A 25,778-nucleotide genomic window follows, 5' to 3' on the forward strand; every position below is an offset into this window, starting at 1 on the left:
ACTAGGTCTTGAGGGACTGCAAGTATCTCACGATACATGGCTTGATGTAGTCCCTCACATAACAGTACTTCCTCCTCACCAGCATTAACTGGATTTTCAAACCCTCACATGTTGGCAAAGCAGTTGTGTATCTGGGTAAATAAGTATCAATCTAGGTACACTTGTTGCTAATAGCACTTGTTAAGTTTACTGAAAGACTGCACAGATTGAATTAAGTATTATGTGTTTTGCCTTAGGGATGGTCCCAAAGGCAGAAACAGAAACTCATTGCTCACAGCACTACTTTGCCATAATAAAGGTCTACAGTATATGTAATAGCCAATAAATTTGCAAGTATTTTTTTTAAAAGAGCAGCAATGAGAAAAACTATTGAGAAAGTGATAAAATACTTGATAAAATACTGTGCACCGTGGCTTCACACTGTGGAAATGCACAGCTGCCACAGTGAGAAGAAGTCATTTTTACAGTATCCTGTTAGAATAGAAAAGTTTTCTTGTCACATCTAAACAGTGTTAATTGTCATAATTTTGTTATAAGGAGAAAGTTTCTGATGAGTCTGAAGCAGATGTAATATGGGAAAGGGATCTCAGAAATCCGGATGTTTACCATCTCATCTGAATTGAGCCTGTAAAATTGTCAACATGGTCAAATACATGTTAACCTCTTAACAATCCAGCGGACTGTTAAGTACACAATTACGCCATGTACACGTGCAACGTGTCTTTGGAAAGCTAAGATTCTTGTCATTCGGTTGATGCAAACCATTTCAAGATACAATCGCAACAGCAGGTACAAGCACGGATAGGCTGATTTTACAGGAATGTTAGGGGGTTAATGTTATGCTATCCATCTCGTGCCACTCATCACTGTAGCCAACTACTGAGGCAGTTTACACATTCATGCTGGAATATGGCTGCATACCTTCTCCACAATAAGCATCAGTGAGATGTAACCACAATTATCAGGACGTTACTTGTCAATGTGCAGTGAGGCCCCAAGTTGTTGTTGTGTTGAAGTAAATGTAAAACATTTCAGTTTGTTCAGAACAACGGCTATAGACATGCTGAAATGCATTGACATATAGACTGTTCGCAGAGGTATTATATCTAGTGAGGATCCTAGACTTTATATGCAACGTAACAAGATTTTTGTACAGAAGTAGTTACACATGGAAGAAGGTATGTCTGGAACATTTTGCATTTTACTCTGTTGTGCTAAAAGTAGAAAGAGAGCGTTCTGATTCATTTGGGTCTGCAAACAGATTTGCTTACAACGGAAAGGTTAAATACGCATTGTATATCCCATACAATGAATATCCCAGGCGTGGGTGTGTAAGAAAATGTTCACCCTGCTCTCTGTGAACTAAACACATTGTTATACAGTATTAACAGCTACCAGATCATTATTCTCTCTGCTCTGGATTAAAGTTATAAAAATAAATCTTGGCCAAATAGGGTTTAAGTTATATTTTCACAGTTTGGGTTGGTTGGTTATATTTGTGACTAGACCTGCAGTCATAATTATACTGCAATCTTCTCAGTAATAATGTTTTACATTAGTAAAATAGTCCTGGAGCCTCGACGCGAACATTTGAACAGCATGTGTATGTCATAGTTATTTAAATACCAGACATGTGTGATCCCTGCTGCAGCCACTGAAGGCTGTCACTTGTAGTATCTGTCGCATACACTAAGTCCCATGATGACACACATGTGCACGCATTCACACAACGATGCAACACTCAGTGATGTACCTTTTGATGTGCGCCCCACTCATACAAATCACACACCCTACAGTTCCCAGAAAAGATCTCCGTATAGCAAGAGACAAGCATCACATATGGGTACAGTTAAGTAAACATGGCATTCTGTGTCATTTATCAGTGTTGTTTATGTTATTTATGTTGCATGTCTTTGCGTAGGTCATTAAGCCTCTCACTCAGCTGGAAGAAATTATGTTCCCACATTTGGATTCCATGGGTTTAGGCTTTGGCGTAAACATCTTTTTGAACATGACAGTATGTGTTGATTTGAATTACTTTTTTTTTCATAGTGCTGCAGAGTAATTCATTGGGAAAGTGTGCAAGTGACAGACCTTATGGTCCTGCCATTCAACACCTCCACAGCTCTGATGAGAAGATATCGTGAACTCTTCTTGCAGCTTGTATCTTTTTCAGCTGCACCAAATCACAGGCAGCTGGAGTGCATTTCGGTTTAAGACAAATGTTTTACATGTCAGCCTTTGTTTAATTGTTAAAGCAGTTACTCAGAAATACTTTTCCCAGGCATTCTTAATCACTTTGATCAGCATCTGCTGGTCATTCATATCCGTTCTGTAGTATCCATGTATCCACTCTCCAGACCTCCTCCCCTGTTCAGGAGTCTATTCCTTGAATAGTGTTTCCCTTTTGTTAAAATGATGATGTTTCCTGCAGGACCCCCCTGCATGGATGGGGTTAGGGCCAAGGTTCAGATCAGATTAAGGTAAGGGAAAATGCATATCAACAAAGGGGCGGTCTTTGCCATAACACCTGCACACATTCGGCAAAAAGAGAGAAAAAAAGCAGGTACACACTCACTGAACAAGTCAGAGACGTGGTTGGTGGTTCAGAAGGCTGCAGTTAATGATTAAGTTCATTTATCAGATGTTTGTCACATTTCATATCCAGGACGTCTGCACCACAGCCCTTAGGTTTCCTCAGGATGGGGGGAAATGAAATGTGTGAAAGGAGTTAAAGTCGAGCTGACTTGCAGTCACTTGCAGTATGTCAGCACATAGCACTCGTACTCCTAAACATCATTAATCTCTCCAGACTCTCCCTGCACAGAGACGCTGGCTCTATAAGCTGTGCAATTTGAATCCGAGAAAAAATATTCCCTTGTGTTTGAGATTTAATACAAAAAAAAATAAATAAATTGAGGTAACTTCTTATTAATATAATGACCTAATTAGTATCAGGAAGATAATTTTGTAAACGTAAATTTTATCATGTCATTTTTGTTTTGCAGGAAAGTGTGTCACCCTGTATTGGATCAGTAAGAAGTGCTCTTCAATATGAATACAGGTATGTACACACAAACCATATATAATGTTGGGGAGTCATCCATCCAGTCCCTGTCCTTTTCTTTTTTTTTTTTTTTTTTTTTGCTTGTTTAGTGAAGTTGAATAATTAAGTTGTCAGTATTTGTTTGTTCACTGAACAGAAAATGATTGTTTACATGTAATACTTTAATAAGTCAATATGTTCAGACATTTCAGGCCACCTCGCTATTTTAAAAGCTGCTATGTGTGCTACTTTTCCTCTGCCACAGGCATGAGTCTGTAACTCTAACCCTGACCCTGTTTCACCACTTTGGTGTCGGTCCATTTTGGGCCTCAGTTATTGTCACTAAAAGCATCAGTAAGTGTCCTAAGGTTGTTGCTTTTAACCACAGTGACATATTCCAACTTCAATACATTTCCGAAGCTCTGTCCTGAACTTGGCGGTCGTCCCGAGCAGAAGTGTGTTTTTCAGATACAGAATCAATGCTGAATAATCGGTCTTCGAGCTTTCTCCACGCACCACATACCACCACTCTGCCTGAGTGCCTGCCAGTCGTAGCATTACTCATCCAAGTTGTTTGCCTGCATTAACAATATAGAAAACAACACAAAATAGACTTGACTTCTCCACTATTAACAAATGTTAATTGTTGTTAGTCATGCTAAAGCCGTAAGACTCTGATTCTTTTAAACCAAATCATCCAGGATTTTAAAATGCTCCTGAGCATACAGTATCTGACATAAACAGCTTTCAACTTCTATTTTACAATTCAGTTTCATCATATGGCCGAGCACCAGTTTCATCACAAACCCTTGACTCATTTTCCATGAGCTGCCACCCAATCTGTGAAATTCTGAATGCATGTGCCTCGCCTCCACTTGTTTGTGTTACGTCTCTGGCTGGAAGCATTTGTGTTCGTCTAAGCTGCGTGTTTGTATATATGCATGAGCATGTGTGTTGCTGCTGCTTCTGCCTCTATGAACCAACCCTGCCTGGCTGTGATTCCTCAGATAGCGGAGGATGCGCTCCCAAAAGCGTGGCCTTGTCACTCATACTCTCTCCTGTGAAGAGGGTCCAGAGCTCACCAAATCTAGCCACAGGTACTAACACTCACAAACAGACATTTTAACACATTTTCAAACAAGAATGAACTAAAGAAGAGGGAACAAAATATCTAAAATTCAGACCACTGAAGGACGTGACCAGGCTAAACTGTTGGTCAAAGAACGAGGTAAGTCTTTAAACAAATGGCTTGTTGTTTTTCAGACTCATGTTTGGGCTTCATCAACCTGATATGGCATTGGGCATATTTGAAATACTTTCAAATAGTCTGTGGCTGCCTCGGTATGCTTAAGCAATGTTTGGACTGCAAGATTTTTTTTTAATCAGTTCATTGTATAATTCCTTTATTTCCTTTTGTTGAGTGTCTTCCGTCTCAGGCTTGTTTTGCTTCCTAAATCAGTCATAAGTCATACTGTACCTACCGGTTGTTGATGTTAATCTTCCTTCCTTGTGACAGCTTTCATATGTCATGCTCTCACACTGCTTCTTACCAGCTCCCCCTCTTTATGTGCAGTTTATTCTACTTTTCCTGTTGTCTAAGTGTTTTTTAATCACTGTTTTTCCTGGCTCTGTTTCTTTTTATTCTGTTACTGTTTCTCCTCTGTCAGGATTGATTGGTCAGACATAACACAGCTCCCATGACTCTAAGCTCTTGGAGACGTGGAAATATACTTGGATGTGCTTGTGTGTTCACTGGAATGGCAGCATTCTGCCTAATTCTTCTTGATCAGTGGTTCAGTTTTATACTCTTTATTTTAAATTACAGGTAAAGTCAGAATCAACCAACCAGTAGGGCTGCATGATATGCTGAAAAAAAAAGAATCATATTGTGATTATTTGGCAGGTATTGCGATTGCAATATGAGTCACGATTCGAGTTGGAATTATGGTTTTTGTATTTTCATTTTCACTGAAAAAAAAAAAAAATGATGATGATGTGATTTTTGTTTGGGCTTGTACCAAACAAGCATGTTCCCTTACATCTGGCGAATATAATTTATAGGCCAAGGCATCTCTGTTGCCCCTCACTGCTTATGGTGCTAACAATGCACAACAATGTTGTGACACATTTTACTTTTATTACAAAAATTGCAGCTCCTGTGATTTGGATATTACACTCGGCCATATTGCAGTTTTGATTATATTTCGGTTAATTGTGCAGCCCTACCAACAAGCACAGTTGACTCTGTCTTCTTGGGCTTCCAGAGGCTACAGCTACTGTAGCTGTCCCCAAATGCTTTCTCCTTTCCTGCTGCTGCGCCTGCACCTTGTCAGCACCCAGGTTAACAGCTGTACCCATGTAGGCTTCCTGGCACTGCCAGCTTCCTTTTATTAGCAGCAGGGCACCGTCTGAAAGCTGATGAGCTGCTCTCAGTTAGAGCTGGTCTAGGAGCTTAGAGGGCCCAACGCTGTAGACCAGAGACTGAAGCAGGGTTTCCATTGTTCCTTGATATCCTTGGAAGTTAATGAATTTGAGAAAAAAAAAGTCAAGGCCATGAAAGTTTTTGAAAATAGACATAGATAGACATGGGTCTTTGAAATTTCTTGAATTTATATATTCTGTGCAAAAACAGAAATTCTTGTTTCTGTATTTTTTTTAGTTAGTGAATAGGCAAGTTAGTAAATGAATAGACGAAGTGCTGGTGTCTGCATGCATGTGTGCAAAAGAAGACATACAGTAGTCAGCCATCACTGTGACACAGCACAGCTGAGAAGTGTTCACATATTCAAGTCTGTCTCTTTTTTAATTGTTGTCTGTGAGCTTCTGTACACACAAGCCTGCTAATCTCCATTATGAAAGTCCTTGAAATTGATGTTTTAAGAAGCTGTGGGAACCCTGCTGGATGAGGTTTATATTTATAGAGTCCATTGTCTAAGTGTTTTGTGTGTGTGGATTCAACCATCACAGCCTTAACCATCTCCACTGTCAAAACCAATTGTCTATTTTGCTCTGAGATAGAGAAGATATCCAGCCATGTGGATTCAATGACAGAGGTGGGTCCTTATTCAGAAAAAAATGTACAGTTAACCAAAGCCCACTGAACATTGCGCAGTGATCATTTTGAGGTGCAGACGTTAATCTTCATGTTCAATAAAGGGGCTCTCATTGCTCTCCTCTGGAGGATCATATCCCTTCTTCGTCTTGGGAGTGAAGTGACGTTTCAACAATTGATGTGCATGGAAAGCAGTCAGTCCTGCTCATTTCTATAAGAGTTAAAAACTGTGATCTCCCATGACTTTATACCCACTGCACGTAAAGAACAGCCAACTGCAGTATTCCCACTCTGCTAATGGTGTGTTTTGACTATAGAAATCTACAAGTGTCTGTGACAACATCATCTTGATCTTTGAATCTAAACTAGTTGTTATTTTATCTAAGTTGTTCTCACTGGTTGTGGACTTCTGACTGGAGTACTCAGAGTACTCGTGGATGCTAAAAGGTTACAATAGCAGGTGATATTGTGCATCACTTCAGGATAAGTGATGCAGTCCTTAAAAAGTTTGTCTCTGCTCTTTACTTTTTCCTGTTCTATCTTTTCAGATGTCTCTACTCCTTTATCCCCATTATCAGTCTCTGTTTGTCATAATAAACATTCTTATAAGCATTTTCGGGATGACACTATATTGTGTAACTACTTGAAATATAATCCCATGTGGTAGTATTGACCTTTGCAGGGATAAATGTGACCACACATTGATTCATGTTACTTATATTTGCTGTGTGTTCTCTGTCCCTCAGGGAGTGATTCTCACTCGTCAGACTTGGGTAAGTGTCTGTTCCTTTTGGTGACTCTTGACATTGCGCATGACAAAAGAGGCTATGAAACACCCCCTAGGGGACCAGAAAAGTTAATCAAACACACCATAGTAGTTGATGTTAATTCGATTAAAATTCTCTTCAGATTCTTGGCGGTCCCGCAGCGCAACAGATGGCCTTAAGAACGGAGACGCCAGCAGCTCGTCTCTTGCTGCCAAAGGTTTCCGGAGCGTCAGACCCAACCTGCAGGACAAAAAGTCACCGACACAGGTAAAATGTCTCACACACTACACTGACACATGGTGACATTCATTTTACTGCTGTTTGGAGTTTATTCAAAAATGATTGTGTTGTAGTGGTATTGACTTCTCTGTGGAAAAGCACAAACCATCATTCTGAATAATTTATATGGAACCAATCTCTATTTAATGTAACTTGATGATGTATCAAGTTTTTCACGGATGTTTTTTTTTGTTTGTTACTTCAACTTATTTTGGCTGCTGCTTTCTAATTGGCAAACAAGGAGTTCTTGCCTTTGCCACCTCCCAGGAGAGACAGTTTCCACTTCTCGCCCACTGGTGCTAACCCACCCGACTATAGCTCCCTCATTGCCCTGGCTAATGATTCTAGCTCTGGAATGCTAACATTCACTCAGAATGAGAGAGCAGTTTTAAAGGAGTCCTACACTATTAATAGCACATCTTCGTACTCCTACTCAGAGACGAGTGAAAACCCAGTCCAACAGACACACCAGCACGCTGTCTCAAATGATATTAGCAGCTGTAGTGCATCTGCCACTACTAATGCACAGGTCCAGGAGCGTAAAGTGTCTTCCCTCAAACTAACCCCGGTCACCATCCCTGACCCTCCTGCTCACGTCAACTCTTACCTTGATCCCCAACCTAAGACCCAAACCACAAGTTCCCCTCCACCCACTTTCCCACCTCCACAAAGGGGTCCCACTCTCTCTCAGCCCCCGATACAGACAGCCTCGCTTTCTGTCCACTTGGGTGCTGAGAATCAGAAAAATCCAGAGCCTCAACCTCCAAATCCCACAGTGGAGCTCAAGGTCCTAAATCAAGCCCCAAATCAAGGCCCAAGTCCAGCTGCATCCCAGGTGGAGGTGATGAAGGCTCCTCCTGCAGTTCCACCAAGACCTTCTCCTGCAGAACTGTTGGTACATAACTGACTACTTACTGTAACAGCAGAGTAAAAGAGCAATGACTGTGTACACTGTAAGGTCACGAAAAGAAAACATCGCTGGGTTAAAGGGTAACACACCGGCTGCTTCACATCATTTGATGCACACACTGGTCGCACCATACAAAGGATGTAGCCAGTGTAATGTAGCCAGGATGTGCCAGATTCAGAGAACAGAGGTCTGCTACAGGTGTTCCTTGAAAACAGACGTGCACGTCATGTTCTGCTCGTGTGTGTTGCCCCTTTAGTTTGTGAATCTAGGTGCTGCCATGCATCAAACCAAACTAACTGTGATTCTACACATGTGTGAACTCGTTTGTGTGATAACAGTGTTTCATGTAATGTATACCATTGTTACTGTCTATATACTTTGCTGCCTTCCACAGAGTTTGAACTAACAGAGCATCTTCAATTCACAGCAGTTATCATTTTTGAGAAGATGATGACACTTCACTGTGGTTTCTCAACAGCATTTCACCTTCTGTTAGGCTCACGTGTTGCTTCCACACATCCTTTGTGACATTGTGGCTGATGAGTGATATCACTAAGCACTCTCCTCCTTTCCTTCTTTTCCAATCAACTCCCTCTCCCCTCCAACACCAGGGGCCTCCGTCCCCCGACCCCTCAGCACAGCGCTCCCGCTACCACAGCTCAGAATCACTCGACTACCTGTCAGGCCTAATGCCCAAGACCCTATCGCCCACCCCGTATTTTCCTAGTGGAGCTGGCGGCACAGCTGGTGCTATGAGCGGGCCGAGCTTTACCCCATTCAGCAGTATGAGCACCAGTGGCTGCATGTCACCCTCGGCTTCCCCCGTGACAGTGTCCGCTCTCAGCCACTACTCGTCGTCCACGGCGGGTCTGCTGGACGAGCTGCAGATCTGTAGCCTGGACTCGCCTGGCGCCTCACCCACGCCGTCGCCCACCCTCAGCCATGCCTCTACCTACACATCCACTGCTGGCCCTGATGATGTGCTAACAGCCTCTGTGGCCTCCACTGCTGCAGCAGCCACTGTCACTAACGTAATTATCCCAACAAGTCACTGCCGTAACACACATCATTATCAAAAACAAATGGTTCCCTCCCTTCCCCAACTGATTTGGATGGCTGAACCAAACCTGGATGGCTAAAGTGTGATTACTACCAAGTTTTACCTTCCACTAACCATCAACTGCAACCTACCTGTCAGACACCAGAATTCAGTTCAGCCCACTACGTCACCTTTTGTCAATGTCTCTGTACTCGTCAGAACTCCATGTCTATGTGTGCTCGTCTATGTTTCTCTTTGTTATGCCTTTTTTTCAATCCAGTGTAGTTATACTGTCTCTTCAGGCCAGTTCACATCAAAAATTCATGACAAGACATTTTTCAGAGAGGTTGCAGCAAGGTGAAGGAGCCTGCTGGCTGCAGGTTATTAGCATCTTGAAAGACTGAACTTGCGCACTGGGAGTCGAAGGGTTTCATTACATAACGTGTTTTAGGACTGAACTAGTTTTGTTTCCTGTCATTTCATTCTGAATGTCATACTGCCCTGGGTGTAGATGTATGAGACCCTGACAAAGATTAGGCTAAATTTGCATGCACACCTTGTCTTCTCACTTATACAAGACTGGCATTAAAACTGAAGCGCCATTTCGCTAGGGCTGCACTATTTAATCTGACATTGTCTTCTTCTTAGCCAGGCAATTAGCTTGGTGTCTGTCAAGTCAATCAGTGTTGCTTTGCATTGTCACTGTTGCCTCGTAGCCATCAAGCCAAACTTTTTCTTCAACTTTGTCTTTCATCCATGGAGTAAAGTGAGAAAGATCTTCAGTACATGGTGTTATTCTGTTCTCAGCCTTAGTCCCACCCACAAATGTGTTGATTTGCCTTGGTGCTTTTTCAACCAGGGAAATATTTATTCACACGAGCAACCAGGCTATTGAAGCCTTCAGTAGAGTTTGATAGTCAGTCAGAGGTTCAGAGGTCTAAATAACCAGGATGCGTTGTAATGGCTTCAGCTACAAATCCTAGACTATGTTAGCTGTGGTATTATAATCACAGTGACAGCAGCAGTAATTTACTCACTGTCACTGTCATTCTGCTCTGTGCTCAAGCACTGAACAGACCAAAGTCAGCACCAGATTAGTCTGCTTGTTGCTTTATTGTGAATTGATCGGTTCTGAAGTGGCTGCATTGCTGTCTTGAATATTTGATCTGAACATGGAGGCCATTAAACTGAAAAACTGTTTTCATCCAGATGAAATCATATGTCCATTTATCATGTTGAATGGAAGAGCATTCTTCAGAAGAGCCTCCCATTGTAACTACATCATGCCTGCTGTCTTGTTTATGTTCCAACTAATTTACAGCGAGATGTATCTGAATGTGCAGGAGTTGTCTGTGTTTACTGTTCCTGTTTTAATCTCTGTTGTTCTGTTTTAGAGTGAAGTGATCCAATAAATTCTCCCTTCCCCTAATTAACTCTTCAGATTCAGCACTTCCTATGAATCACGTCACATCCAATATCTGTCTACATGTGCACCCATTCCAATATCAGACCTGGTTCTTCCACAATGACTCTTTTTTTTTTTTTTTTTACATTTACACTCAGTGTTTTATAGTAGATCTACAAGATTGTGCACTATTGTACATTTTGCTGCCTTTTGTGATTGGTATTCTTAACGGCCTCTGTTTCTGGCTTGTGGGTCACTCTTAGGGCCAGGTCCTCTCTCACGCTATGAATGGAAGTACTAGCCATCCACAGAGACCCCTCTCTCCCCCGTCCTATCCTCCTCCCCCCGCTTCACTCCACACTGGGCTCCCGAGACAGAGCAGGAGCTCGGGTGAGTCACTGTTCTTTTGTCTCTTCTCGACAATAAGACTTGCTTCAAATTATCCAAACGTATGATTAGGAGAGTCAATACACTTCATTGCAATTACACAACAAATACAATACTAATTAAATCCAGATCTCTTACCTTTACCCGAGCAAAATAAAACTTTATTTCTTGTGTATCATATTACTGTGCCCTACTCTGAAGTTGAAAGTGCTTAGAATTTCAAGAATGTGTAAATCTATTAAGCACCACTCAAGGGATCTTTGTGAATTAATCTTAGTGTTGGCACTGAAATGATTTTTGCTAAATTTCATTTTATCATTATTGTTCCTTATTAATTGAAGAGTTAACGGGTCTTTTTTTAATAGATTTATTTAGGGTTTACAAAATATAATATCTGTATCCATTAGCAAGAGACAGAACAACTGAATTATGGAAGGCATATTTCTGATATTTCTAGGAACACCTGACATGCCTCTTCTCCTCTTCCCTTTTGTATCCAGAGGGCAGCGAGTCTGTCACCAGAGAGTCTGTGGTGTCGGGCCTCACCAGCGTCACCAGCACCGTGCCCATTGCCCGCTTCTCAGAAGAAGAAAAAAAGGTTTCCATCATTAAAGCCCCTCATTATGAAGGCATCGGCCCCGTGGACGAGTCTGGCATCCCTATTGCCATCCGCACGGTGAGGACAAATATGCACACAACTAAACACATTGGTTTGCAGCAGCAGACTGACTTGGGTAGGCGCTGTAGTGTAGCACAGGGCTGTCTTTAGACCCATTTAGACTCTGTTGTCTTGATATGTGATCAGGCTCATGAGAGGGAATTACTTTCAGCTGTCAGCAGCTTTTGAGCCCATATTAAAAGCTCCGTCTCTCACTCACACTATCTCTGTATCTCTTCTACTCTCTCCTCTGTGTGCTGGTTATAAAGATGAGCTCAGACAAGGTCTTTGCCTTCGTACTGCAAGATCCTCGACGCTTACTTGTCAAAGTGTGTGTGTCTGTGTGTTATCTCTGTTGAGGCGTTTCGTGTATTAACACTTCACTCGGTTATCTATTTCTTGTAGAGCAGCATTTAACGAAACTACAGAATGAGAGAAGGAGAAACAGGAAGAATGAGAGATGGGCAATAAAAGCAAAGAGAAAAGGTGAAAAGGAAAAAAAAGCAGGAAAGAGGAAAAACAGATGCTCCTTATTGTGAGCAGACAAACATTTTTGTGGCCACTCTGTTTGGTAACCGTGGAGAGTGAAGTGGTAATTGGCCTGTCTCTGTGCTACATGCACAGTCACACACACTCCTTCACTGTGGAAGCAAAATACCTCTTCTCTGACCAGAATCCAGACACTGTTTAGTGCTACTGAATAAAGAGCGGATTAAGTCTCTCTGCCATTTGATAGCTCTTTTTTGAAGTGGCTATTAGATCTATACTGTATACACAAAGACACACATACCAGGGTTTCTCCAGGATTTTCCAGGCACAGCACCAAAGCTCCAATTTTTTGTTTTTGTAGCAACATGGCTTCCTCTATGCTGTGAAACCAAATCTGCTGGCATTGATTTCTGAAAGGAGGCACAATCACATCACACACATTCATATAAAAACAGACTGCTGCAGTAGTTTAACAAGTGACTGATGGTGCTGTTTTGTCTGTGATGGCTGTGTGTTTGGGTATTTAGGTAATTTATGTACCAAGTATGTTTTAAAGCTGAATGTGCAATATCTAAATTTTGAGAAGAATCAGGCAGCGTCCTGTGTAGGAATCAGTGATGTTGTAAACTGACTGAAGAGCATTAAAAAAACATATCAAATAATAAAAAAAGAATACATCAATTGAACATAACTAACATCTATTTTTCTCTTAAAGTCAAGAGAACAAAATTTCTAGGTGAGGTATAGTCATGAGAGAGATTTAAATCACTTGGATCACTCAAAAGAGGATGTGCATTAGACGATATGGACCAATAGGGAGCCATAGAAAGAAATTTACTTTTTTTGCCTCAACCCACATCTACTTCACCTACATTCTTTGATGAGAACAAGGAGGATGAGGGAGAAATAAATAAATTAGACTTCCATCATCCATTCATTTGCTTTGCCAACTGATATTCAAACACACATCATACTGTAATATGGCTCTGCCAGTTACTACAACCCATGAGTTAACAGTCAGTTATGGTTTTCTATGATGAGTGAGGTTGATTTTTTTATTGGGTAAATTTATTTGTACATCCCTGAGTAAAGATGATTCTTTAAAAATATTTTAATGTTTGACTCGGGAACATGAGAAGAGAATTTGATAAAAAAATACTCTATATATTATATAAATATTCTATATAATTCTGACATGTCTTTAGCAGATAGACATGTCTTTAACAATAGTCTTATCTATTATGATTATTTTTGATAAAATTATTTATCTTTGATAAGAAAAAAGAAGATGTAGTCATCCTCATGTCATCCTAAAGTTTTTCACTGAAGTGAAGCTTGGTCAACATTTCCTAAAAGTTCAATATAGAGAGCGTCATGCCATAAATGAATCTTTATAAATAATTTATTAATGTCTCAGCATAAGTTAAATTCTCTTTGAGTGAAATATGGATGTGTGAAAAGGCTGAGCATGTGTTTTTCTCTGCTCAGTAATGTCCTATAAAACAGTGGGAAATCTTTCCCGTTTCTATCTTAAGTCATCCAGTTCCATGCTGCATTTCATGGTACATAAATCTTTACGATTATTTCTCTCTCTACAGACGGTGGATAGACCTAAGGATTGGTATAAAACTATGTTCAAACAGATCCACAAGGTTCACAAAGCAGGTAAGTCTGCACCGAAAGAATGAAAGGCAGAAATGGCTCGTTATTTGATGTGATTTGATTGTCACATTATGAGGAGAATTGGTCATGCGTGCATGCTGCTTGTACGCGTGTGTGTATCTGTGTGTGTCTTAGCATACTGGAAGACCCAGAGAACCTCAGAGCCAGAACTCATTAGATGCGACCAAGAGAGTCTGGAGAGGAGGAGGTTATTGAGAGAAACCTCAAATAGACACAGAGCTGTCCTGGGAAATCTGCTCTAATTTTGTGGCCTTGACAGAATCACACAGTCAGTACAAGGCTTGTTTGTTCTGAGCTGCTCAGGCTGCCTCTACTGCAGCGCACACACACTTGCACACACACAGGCTATTTCATGGTGATGTGTGCCTGAAAAAACATCTACAGGCTTGTGATGGTCTCTTTGATGCGTCTCAGAATTCCCGTAGCTCCCTGAACATTCACATCGTCTAGTGGATTTATAAAGCAATACACCAGTCCCACACAAAGTCTTTCTATGATTTGAGTATCTCCTACTGTAGAACTGAAAGCTCTTTCTTAAAGGGGTGTAGCTTCTTTGTTTGCAGACAGCAGCAGCTTAGATTCAGACGCTGCTGTTGTGGGGTACTATCTCCCCTCGTAAAGCTCAAAAAAAGACATGATAGAAAAAACAGTTGTTTTAAAGCAGCTGAGCTTGTGGGTGGACTGGAGAGTGGGGATTGTGCTGCTTGGGTGGTTTTGATACTTTCCTCTGTGAAAAATGGTCACTATTGGAAATTACTTTGTAACTGACTGTATTTAAGCTGACCAAGGCTGTCGTTCTCCCTGAGGAGGAAACTTCAGACTTAGGTACCACACAGTGTGTTTGTGCATGTATCCCAACCAGCGCTTGTTCCTTCCTTCCACAGATGATGACTATTCTGACACATACAATGCTACATATGCTGTCATAAACAATGGTGAGACCTGCGACAAAAGTTGTACTTCATGTAATAAATCCTTTCTTCTTGAACCCATTTGTCTCCTCCTCTCTGGCCTTATTATTTCTCCTCTGTCCTGTCCTGAACAGACGACTACAGCCTGTCGTCCACCTCCACCATGGCCCACCCGGCTCCCCGCACACACACCTACAGGCCACTATCCAAGAGCCCCTCAGACAATGGAGGGCACCTGGGGCCTCGGGAGCCTTCCCCATCCCCTGTACCCCCACCTCCTCCACCCATGCCATCCCTGCTGCAGCTGAGGGCCAGAGATAGCGACCGCGAGAAAGACTCCCCAGACATGTAGGAGGAACTGATCTCTTTCATTCATTGCATATCATCATTAATCGATCTATACAAAATTAAAATGGGTCAATTTTGTACTTAACCAAATAAATGTGAAATAAATATATTAAAATGTATAAATATGTATTTATTTGTGATGTGCTGTTAATTTGACTTTATAGTTCACATTATTCATAAAATGATTTTAAATTAAATAATTAACTGAAACTGTTTCTATTTGTCTTTTTGTTTTTCTTGCACCAGGAACGAGTGGGGTCCCCCTGACAGGAAAGTGGACACAAGAAAGTACCGCGCAGAACCCAAGAGTATTTTTGAGTACGAGCCCGGGAAGTCCTCTATTCTGGAGCATGAGAGACCAGTGAGTATTTGTAAGATGTGTTCTTTCACTTGATTAAAATGAAAGATTGCCAGTCATTATCACTTTACTGCCTTCCTTCGTGTTTGATTAACCTGTCAGGCTTGTAGGAACTAAATCTGGATTCAGCACAAGCTGTAAAAATGATTTTATAAAACGCTCAGAAGACTTGATGCTGGCTTCCCTAGCTGGCTTCACACCATCATCCTGGAGAAATATTCAAATTACTGTGATAGTGAAGCGATTCTGTTGCTGTTTTGTTTTTGTTTTTTTGTAATAATGTTTGTAATTGATAAAAAGTTGTAAGAAATTAATTCTCTTGCTCTGCTCCACTGGGAGCTGAAGAGAGGGTCCATTTCTGAAGAGGTGAACAACTACATATTAGGCAACTTGAAGTAAAAAACACTGCTGAGACAGAGCTACAAAGAACTGAGAAGAGCCACAAACACATTTACCTGCCTAACTGGTTACTGCAGTCTTTGTGGGCATTAAAAAGCAAAGGTTCCCAGTGCCGCATCCTCCAGTGTCTATACTGTACTGGCTGTTCACTCTGTGTGTGGACAAAGCAGACAGCGGAGATAATTACTGTGTAGAAGCAGGGCAAAAATAATAGACATGAGAGAAGGACAGGATAATGGAGAATGTGTTCTAGATGAGGCAAAAGAGTAGAAAGAAAAGCTTTTTGTAAAGGTTTCACAGATGTTTAATGTGATGACTGCAGAGAGTGCTCCCAGGGCAATAATGCATGAGTCAGCCCCTGATAGACAGAGGCAATAAAAGGAGAAAGCTGTAGGAAGAAGAAGTGAACCCACGCAGGCTAATCTGCTGTCTGAGATTTCTTATATATGTTGTTTGTTACCATTTTTTTAGCTTTGCTCTCCAAGGTAAGAAATGGCTCCCAAAACACATCCTTTATGGCGGTGTCCATTTGGGCAATTCAGAGCCATAGCAAACAAGTGACACTGTTTCTTTTTTCTGTGTGTGACAGGCAGTCTATGCTCCAGGCCTCACTATTTTTTTTTTTTTTTACAGGGATGACTCATTTGTCTCAAAGCTGAATTCTCTTTTTAGCAAGAGTGATGTTACACCAAAACACCTACATAACATCTCCTGGCAGTGTTTCATTTGGCATGAAAAATCTGTCTCCATGGGGGGATGGGGTTAGAAAGAGCAGACAGGGTAGTAAAGCACTGCATCATCTCTGCAGCTGATATAAGAGGGAGAGTAAAACTCTTTGAACATGAAAAAGCCTCTTGTCTGTAGTGCACACTGAAGTGTGTAAATGAAAACAGAAATGTAGAAAGCGCCGCTTGTTGAAGTTTAAACAAGAAATGAGTAGATGATTAACTTGCTGCACAGCAGCAGCCAGTGTTTTGGCTAACCTGCCTGTTTCGCTGTATGTAAATATGTAGAATTTATTGCAAGTTGAATTGATATGATTTGATTCTCTCTTTGATACAAATAAAGAGCTGCGTGTTGAAATCGCTCTTGTGACATCAACAGAGATGGACCTCTCCTTCCTTAATGCAGGGTGTACAGTATGTTTTCAGCCTTATCATATCAGTTCTTAACTCCAAAGGAAATATTTGTGCCCTTATGAGACATGATGTGTATTCAAGAGTATGGTAGTTTTCTTATTTAGAAATATAAACTGTAATGTGACCGGTTGAGTGGTTTATGATGTTGTCCTTGTCCTTGTTTGACATGTTCTCGCAGTTAATGACAGATGCACACAACAGATCAAAAACACACAGTATGTTAACTCTGACAAGGTATTTCACTTCATGGTTGAGAAAATGTTTGAGACTTGGGTCAGTTGGCTGGCTGACTGAGATACCACACAGCTCCCACCAGTGTAGAAGTGAAACCTAACCCCATGTGAATAATCCCTGATGTCTTTTCCTAACAGTTCTATAATATATGCCCCTTCCGCTTCTTCTTAAATGTAATGAGCTCTCCTGGTGAAAAAATGTTCCCTTCCACTGACACTGTGAAACACAGTGTCTAATGTGCCATCCACTAAGCCTGCACAGAGCTGTGGGTAATAAGGCTGGGTGTTAAGTATGTAAAGCTCAGAGTAGCATGCTGATTTTCTTTAGCTGTCACCTGTCCTAGGCAGCAGTAATGGGATTCTGTCCTGGAATTTGCAGCCTTGTAATTTTTTTATGGATGTGAAATTAATGATGATCAATTCAAAAGAGCCAAGGTATTTCAATTGTCTGTCTCTTCAGTCCCCCAAGGGTGGCAATTGTTCATATTAGATTATTTGGCATATACAAGTTCAATTACTGTATGATAATGTAGCACTATTGTACACTGCTTATTACAGACTGTAATTTCCATTCCCTAAAGTTTTAAAATTACAAATGGGTAAATGGGTTTTGCATCATCACTTTTGTCCATATTAGCCAGTATAAATCTTCATCCTGATTCATCCTGTGCCCATCTCCCTTTGCCACCTTTGCCCATTCCTAACCATGAGCTCCATGTCTCTCTTTGTGTGTGACTTCTTTCCACACTTGCTGTCTTCTGTCTTTTCTTCTGCCTCCTCTCTCTGTCACTGTCGTGCTTTCCCAGACCTATGATGACATAGATTTAGAGAACGAGCCTTGGTATAAGTTCTTTTCCGAGCTGGAGTTTGGGCGGCCGGTAAGTCAGGGCCATAGCTATTCCCTCAACCACAATCCTACCATAGGCATACACCCACTTCGTCCACCCCACCCATTATTTTTTTTTTTATATGTTTCCACCAATAGACTGGGTGGGGCTAGTTGTTTGGGCATGTGGTACTTGGGTGCTGTGACTCCCCCTCCCTCCCCCCACCCTTGTGACAGGCTGTGTCTTTGCATTGCTGGGTTTTTTGGTCTGGTGGCTAGCAGGCACTGAAAAGTTCACACACAAACCTGGACATTTTTATTTGAGTTCATTTTTTTTTTCATCCAAATTATCAGGGAAACAGGTTAAAATCATTGTGCTGCAGATGCTCTAAATGACCTGATTCTTGTCTGGTGGAACTGCACTGAAGTCAATCACTCAACATTCTCAATATGCAGTAGATGAGTTTCCTATTGATGAATATTATCCTTTGTTCTGCTTAACAATTCAAGTCTGTGCAGTTTCTTAAGCATCTCTTGCACATGCTAATGTGTGTGTCAATTTATCAGCTTTTTAATTAGCTTGATTTTCATACGATTGTTTGTTAATTTCTGTTAGTATTTTTGTTTATCGTCACTTTTGCTAGTATGGAGGAATGCTCTGTGTTTCTACAAGTTAAATGGCTTTAGCTCCCTCCGCTGGATGTAGGTGGTAATAACGTCCAAGTGGCTCAGGGCAGGGATTGCCTCTAGCCGCAGATCTGGGATCAAGTTACCTCAACCGTGTGATTTACAAAGTGTCATGGGGACATGCCTCTGTCCATGCCAGAGCATGACATCAGGTGGTGACTGGGCTTATTCGCAATGTTCAGGTGAAAATGTCACATGTGGAGCTGGCATGACTTTGTGTCTTCCAGAGTCGTGTTGGGCTGTGTGTTGACATTTCTACCTGCAATATTCTGAATGTTTCACATCACTGAATAAGCCTTTAGAGTGTAGCTGGATTCCCTCCATGCACTGACCAGTCCAGCAGGGACAGAATCTCACAGTATGTTCAATGTTTGAGTGTTTATTGAGGTGACACATTTTGACCGACTGAGTGAACAATAGTTTATCTGCACTAGTAAACTAGCACTAAATCACAGCATTTGATAGTGCAATTTGTTGCACTCTCAAATAAACACAACACTGCAGCTTGTGCTTCACTCGGCTTTGTGCTTTACAGCTTGCTGTCACACTCTGCATGTGTGTGTAGTACACGGGCACATTTCTGTGTGTATGTGTGTGTGTGTGTGTGTGCTCTAAAGAGTGATGTAGTAGGCCTAATTTATTGTGGCATTCTTACACTGTAGTATAATGTTGATATTTTGAGATTAGAATAGAAATAAAGCCTTGACAGCAGGCATTAGAATGTGCATATGAACGAGCGTGTCGATGTGCAGGTGTGTGCTTGTGTTTGTAAGTGAAAGTGTGTTGGTGCGTATAGATTGTGTGCACATGTGTAATGCAATTGTACCTGCAAATCACATGTGCAACCTTTTGTGAACTAGTCCATCTGGTTACTCAGATTCTCTAACGGGTGTCACTCTCTCCACATGTTTCTTGTTTTTTTTTTTTTGGTTTCTCCCCATGATGTCACCACTGCTTCTCCTCCTTCACCTCATCTTCACCTTCCTCCTATTCCTCCTCCTCTCCTCCTCCTCCTCCTCCTCCTGCTCACTGCTGCTGCTTGGGGCTCAAGCCTCCTAAAAAACGGCTGGATTATAATCCAGACATCTCCGCTCGCCAGCACATTGAGGTAATCTCACATTCATGAGTGTTACAGTCGTGTTTTTAATCTCACAATTTCTAACCGATCATAGGAATCCAAATTTATGATGTTAAGAAAAATGTAAGATACAACTTTAAGTGAGTGTAGTGTGTGTAGCATCAATGTAGCAATCAAGTCAGCCACCCACTGCAAGATGAGTGTGATGTTGCTTTGTGAAGACTGTTAAACATATAGCTTGCGATTCATGTTTTGTTTTTTTCCTTTGCTTGGACTTGTATGAAGATCTGCTGGATGTACTGAATACAGAAAGAAGATGTTCTGAAGATCTATATTTTTTTTACCTCAAAACGTAGTTTATGTTTTCAGCATTACTATGATTGCATTTCCTCCAGCAGACCTTTGCCTTTAAAAGGTATCGAACATTCTTTACCACTAAGACCCATTCCAGCTGATCCATGCCAGGTTTTGCAGGGCAGCATTTGCCCCCTGAGCTCAGCTCATAACATCCTTTGCTATATCACCTTTACCATCATCCTCCAGAGCAGCCAGAGAGAGAGCACAAATTTATCTTCAGCGTTTACACCGGTAGGCCTCTTCGCAGTCAGGTGTGCCATGTGGAACCAGCATCCGTCACACCTTACGCTGGGGGAGTGTTTTGAGTGTAGCACAGCAACAACCGCATGCAGGCTGTGCATTGTGAGCTGCTCTGCTTCGAGTCTTTGTTCTTGCGGAGCTCACTTTTCTCTTTTGTTGTCTGCCCTATTTCAGACATCCCTGCACATCGCTCCTGCTGACAAGGCTCCAGAGAGACCTGCGAGGTAACCTCTGTTTCTTTTATTTTCCTCTGCATCACCCCGGTCCCCCTCCCCCATCCTCTCAACAGCAGTGGCCCTTGTTGTGATTCAGCACAGAATCAAAACTGTGTGCTTTCTTGCCCCGTCTCCGGTGCAAAGAGCCTCTGTGGCTGCTATTAGTGATGGTTTGCAAGGATTAGTGTTAGTCTTTATTTGCTTTTGTCACTAAAGGCAGGGTACTTTGCAACTCCCTCTCTCTGAGCCAGAATAAATTAACCCAGCACATCTATTGATTCTGCCCTTCACCTCCTATCCTTCCCTCAACCCCCCCACTTTCTCCCCTCATCCTGCTTCCTTTCATCAATGGCCTGCTTATTGAGTCGCATTTTCCTCGGTGAACAGAAAGGGCAGAAATGGGATGTGATGAATAGGCCATGTAATTCATGAAAGTGACATTCAGTGTGTTTGTTCTGAATAGAAAACCACAGTATTTTTGACATTTTGAAAAAGAAAAGTTACGAAAAATCTGTTGTTCCATCTTAGCCTTATTTTTAGTCCGATAAACTTGGATATACAATAAAATGCTTTAAGCTTTTTATTTATAATGCCAAAGATTGTTAAAGTTTCACATGAAAGTCCCCAACATTAGAAAAAAGGATTTTTAACCAACAATATCATTATACGTTTAGCTTGTCAGTCTCTAATTAACTAAAAGGTCCTATACTGTATAAAGTGAGACTTTTTGATGGGTCTTCTATACAGCTTGGTTAACATGTAGTCTAAATTGGCCCCGTTTCAATCACTTTTTTATGTGTAAATAAAAATTTATTGAGAATTCAGCTGAATTAAAACTTAACTTTAAAATACTGTATATGTATATGTATATGTATATGTGAGCACAGAGAGTAAAAGAGAAGCAAACAAATAAAGGGCTGAAACTGGCTGACGTAAGGCAGCATGCAAATACAGTGAGGTTATGCTTTGGTTTTTACTGGGTACCGATGACATACATAGTAAATACAATGTACCTACATGACATTCATAGTACCTGAATTTAATTTGCTCATTGCAAACTGCATTCACCCATGTTTGGTGTTGTGAAAGCAGTTCTGTTGATGTCTGTGTTACAGTGCTGCCAGTGACTACAGGAAGCGAAGGAAGTCGGAGCCATCAAGTTCCCAGGTGAATGCTCAGTCTCAGAGCAGAGCTGCAACTTCCCCTAAACCAGTGGATGCCTACAGACCCAGCAGCAGCCTAAAGAAACCTGTCATTCGTTCCTCACCATCCTCACCCTCCAGAGCCAAAGGTATGAACACGTGATCTTTTCACTTGATATGTTTTCTCTGTCTTTGTCTTTCTCTTTTTCCTTGTTTTCCCCTGACTGTCATATATGTGTACTGTGCTTGCCGCACTGCCAGAAAATTTGTTGTGTTTTTTTCACACTATAAAGTCTGTCTGGTGTCGTTTCCTTCAATGGTGTTGGTGGAAATCTGAAGAAAAAACATCAAATCATTTTTGATTTTGATTTTTTTTTCCACCACATTTTCTCTCCTCATTCTTCTCCCTCTCCCCAGCTCTTCCATCTTTTTTGCTGGGTGTTATTGCTTAACCTGCTTTCCTCCTTCTTCTCTCTCACCACGCTGCTCTTTATTGGACATCTGAAAGGTGGGGACGCATGCAACATGTATTCAAACAGTTTGACCTCCCCAGGTCCTTATCAGCGCCCCTATCTGCCCCCTGTCCCCTCTGACCCTGTCTACTGCCATGAGGACACCAGTCAGGAAGGCAGCTCCTCCTCTAAGCAGTCTGTCTGTTGTAAGAACAGTTGGCAGACAAAACGCCAGGATGCTGAGAGATGGAGCAGCGTGGAGGAGGTACCACGCTCCCCTGGCAAGCTCAAGTCACGCAGCTGTGATGACTTACTCAGTGATGGGCATTCTGGCTCAGGCGGGCGCAATGCCACCCGCTCCGAAAGCGCTGGGTCACTGGTGTGTGATGGGAATCCCTCAGGTTCAGCTGGATCCACTTCCACTCGCTCATTGCCACGACTCCACCGGCGACGGGCACACGATTCACCGGGCTTTCTCCAGCTCTATCGTAAAATGCACCAGATTGACCGAGCTCAGCTCATCCCATCTGAAGTCATCCGTTCGGTCCGTGCACGTATCCTGGAGCTAGAGCGCCAACCTCACCTGCATCGGCATCGCCTCTCTCCTTGGGCACCCTCTTGGGGCGTCGAGGTGCCACGCGATATGGTGCCAAACCGCATTTCTGAATATGAGCGCCTTATTCAGAAGTCCAAATCAATGCCCAATTTGGGTGATAGTGAGGTGCCTTCAGGCACCACCACACCAGGCGGCTCATCGTCTCGAGCCAGCAGTGGTGGTGGCGGCACACCCTGTTATCCAAAACGGCGTTTTTCCATAGAATCTTTACTGGAGGAGGACAACAACGGCAACAGTGGAGCAGTACCTCGCACCATGGATCACTTGCATCGACCTCGTAGCCCACCTGAGGGCCAGCCTCGTGGACCAGAGCCAGGCCATGGGCGGTCCTTTCCTGCTCCTCCCGTCCCCCAAGGCCCGCAAGCTAACCCAGACTACTCTGACAGTGAACAAGACGCTGTGGCGTCAGACCTCAGTGACTTCATCCAAGTGGAGGGCTCCTCATTTTGCAGTGAGAGTGACTTTGACCATTGCTCACTGACCTCCACTGAAAGCTTGTATGGCTCTTCCACCCTCCACCACCACCACCACCTCCGTCATCACCACCACCATCACCACCACCACCCTGGTCACCAAAATCTAGGCCAGGGCCAGGGCTACCAACACCGTCATCTCATTAGCACCTGCAAAGGCCGCTGCCCAGCCTCTTATACCCGTTTCACAACCATGCTTCGCCATGAGAGGGAACGAGCGCGGCAGGAACTTCAGAGACCTACACAGCAGAGCCGCAGCAGCCATTCCCAAATCCAGAGCTCACAGTCCCAGCAAGCGATGTCCAAGCTGGCCTTCCTGGTCAGCCCAGTGCCTTTCCGCAGGAAAAAGGGCTCACCACCTACCTCTAGAAGAACCAGTGGTGGCGGAGGTCGAGGTAGCAGACCTAAGTCCAAGCAGGCCATTTATGAAGCACTAGATGCAGCCTTGAGAGACATATATGAGCACATTCAAGCAGAGAGAGGCCACAGAGGCACCAGGGCACCTGATGATAGCATCCTGAGAAGAATACTGGCCGAACTGCTGCCAAACGTGCCTGAGCGAAGCTCCTCATTGCGAGGGAGAAGGGGGTGTTGGCACGGGGGTCACTCCTCTGCATCTTTGTACCCAGATGGAAGCCCCACTGGGTTCGCCTCATACAGAGAGGATCCCTCCACACCAAGGTTACCGTCACCACGGCTACAGTCACCAATCAGTGCCTGTTACGGACGCCACTCAGACGCCTCAAACAATAATGAATATGGAGAGGAGCAGGGCAATGGAAATGGTCTCTGTTATTCAGGTGGAGATAATACACATATCACACCTCAAGTATGTGCATGTACACTTTGTCATGTAGCCAGTCATACCTACATATAGTTTTTTTCTTTCTATACAAACATACATGCATACTGTACATACATAATCAAAATGTGCATCCACATATATTTAATGTCTCTTTCACTATTGCCTGTGCTCATTGCCCTATTCCCCTGGTTGTTCAGCCGATACACCCTTTACTTTGCTTTTCTATAAATTTATATGACCTTCAGTAAGAGCTGGTTACCGTAAATTCTCAAGTAAAACCTGATTCTTTCATTCAGTGTAAAGTTAATGTCCTGCTGATGTTTCAGGAATTGTGCCTTATGAACTGATGGAAGGCTTTTAATTTGAAGCATTTTCAGAAAATGTCGAGTTTGAGTGACATTACCTTAATGCTGAACAAAACAAAGGCAAAATATGAACAATTAGGATTAAACAGCAAGAACAATATGTCTGAATTTGTCAGTGCACTTAAATAGCTCATGAAATCAGCAGCAGTTGAGAAAACAGGAAGGCTTCTTATGGTACTAAAATATGATAAAATATAGGAGAATGTCTCAAATGACGACTTGGTTTCTTTCCAATGAGGTAAAGAAATATTTGAGAATTTACGGCCTACTACTCTGGGTGGAGTAAATAAATGTAAATATTCCTCTGTTTGTTTTTAATTTGAGTATTGTTTTGACTGTATTATTTGCTGTTTTGCAGATTCATTTATGGAGCCATCTTCTTGTCCCACAATCATTTTTCTTTACCTCAGGCCATTTGTTTTTATGTTTATAGATGGTTTTGTCTTATTTTTTTTGGGCTGTATTCTCCTTGTTTCATTTTGAAGGATTGCATGTCTCTCTTTGTGTCGTATTGTGGGAAAAAAATCAAATCATTTTGTTTTTCCTATGAAATGGAAATTAAACACATCAATTTTTTGACCCAAGCTTTCATTCCCTCATTTACCTGTTGGAATGGCGTCATCACTGTACCTTTCAGTACCTTCCCAAAGCACATTTTTGTGTTGTGAGCATGCACATGGCATGACTGTAGTCACTATGGCAACCCCTGTGACATTTATCATGTGTCTCTACCAATCACAGACCAGGATGTCTCCAGGAGTTACTCCACCATGGATGGACGCCACATACCCCAGAGTAGAAGACCCACCCCTGACAGAGAGGTACAGCACTGGATCTGGTTCCTAGTATTCTCCACCTGCACCTGTCTGCAGTTCAGGCTGGATGAATATTTAGTGTGTGGTTGTGTAGCACTAATCAGCTCATCATTTTTTTTATTTGACATAAAATTACTAAAATAGCTTCCACTTCCACTTGAAGAAGGTGTAATGGATGATATGATTTCTGGGCACCATAAAAGTATTTCACAAGGAAGCTCAGCAGACTAATAGTTTTTTGTCCTCAGTTTTACGATACCACAGCACAATCACATTTTCTTGCAAACATTAAAAAGCTGTGTGTTATGTTATAGCTGGTAATGCTTGCTGGCTTTCTCTCTCTCACTCTCATCTCCTAGGTCTCCCATAAACAGATGACACAACTCATTCTGTTCTCTCTCCTCCATCAGAAACAACCCGCGAAAGCCATTTATGATTTTAAGGCACAAACAGCTAAGTGAGTACAGTAAATCCACGGCGCACGCACGACAAAGTAACAAAGCTTCTCTGCATGAATGTCTAACAACACATCAACACGTCTCGACTCGCCGCTTTAAACATTATTGTTTCAGATTGTGAAGCATTTCTTGCATTAAGTTTCTTT

The 25,778-nt window shown here is 42.1% G+C and overlaps 1 protein-coding gene across 11 annotated transcripts in view; it reads left to right on the top strand.

Annotated features, from left to right (window-relative positions):
- Nucleotides 1–25,778, top strand: part of sorbs2a (sorbin and SH3 domain containing 2a) — a 51,196-nt gene that overhangs the window by 16,904 nt on the left and 8,514 nt on the right. For 3 of the 11 annotated variants that reach the window (XM_071505079.1, XM_071505080.1, XM_071505088.1), the window contains exons 3-20: nucleotides 3,009–3,064; nucleotides 4,054–4,143; nucleotides 6,845–6,871; nucleotides 7,008–7,132; nucleotides 8,666–9,085; nucleotides 10,762–10,888; nucleotides 11,386–11,561; nucleotides 13,631–13,697; nucleotides 14,600–14,650; nucleotides 14,761–14,974; nucleotides 15,221–15,335; nucleotides 17,910–17,981; nucleotides 19,668–19,724; nucleotides 20,466–20,515; nucleotides 21,622–21,797; nucleotides 22,157–23,989; nucleotides 25,101–25,180; nucleotides 25,534–25,631. In XM_071505079.1, the coding sequence (XP_071361180.1) occupies nucleotides 3,055–3,064; nucleotides 4,054–4,143; nucleotides 6,845–6,871; nucleotides 7,008–7,132; nucleotides 8,666–9,085; nucleotides 10,762–10,888; nucleotides 11,386–11,561; nucleotides 13,631–13,697; nucleotides 14,600–14,650; nucleotides 14,761–14,974; nucleotides 15,221–15,335; nucleotides 17,910–17,981; nucleotides 19,668–19,724; nucleotides 20,466–20,515; nucleotides 21,622–21,797; nucleotides 22,157–23,989; nucleotides 25,101–25,180; nucleotides 25,534–25,631 (3,788 nt within the window). In that variant the 5' untranslated portion in view covers nucleotides 3,009–3,054. The remainder of the gene's footprint in view (nucleotides 1–3,008; nucleotides 3,065–4,053; nucleotides 4,144–6,844; nucleotides 6,872–7,007; nucleotides 7,133–8,665; nucleotides 9,086–10,761; nucleotides 10,889–11,385; nucleotides 11,562–13,630; nucleotides 13,698–14,599; nucleotides 14,651–14,760; nucleotides 14,975–15,220; nucleotides 15,336–17,909; nucleotides 17,982–19,667; nucleotides 19,725–20,465; nucleotides 20,516–21,621; nucleotides 21,798–22,156; nucleotides 23,990–25,100; nucleotides 25,181–25,533; nucleotides 25,632–25,778) is intronic. The other 8 variants (XM_071505081.1, XM_071505082.1, XM_071505085.1 and 5 more) reach the window with 8 other exon arrangements.

The sequence above is a fragment of the Trachinotus anak genome, unplaced genomic scaffold (genome assembly GCF_046630095.1).
Source record: "Trachinotus anak isolate AG129_WGS33_773 ecotype Australia unplaced genomic scaffold, CSIRO_AGI_Tana_v1 ptg000019l, whole genome shotgun sequence".
NCBI classification, from domain to species: domain Eukaryota; kingdom Metazoa; phylum Chordata; class Actinopteri; order Carangiformes; family Carangidae; genus Trachinotus; species Trachinotus anak.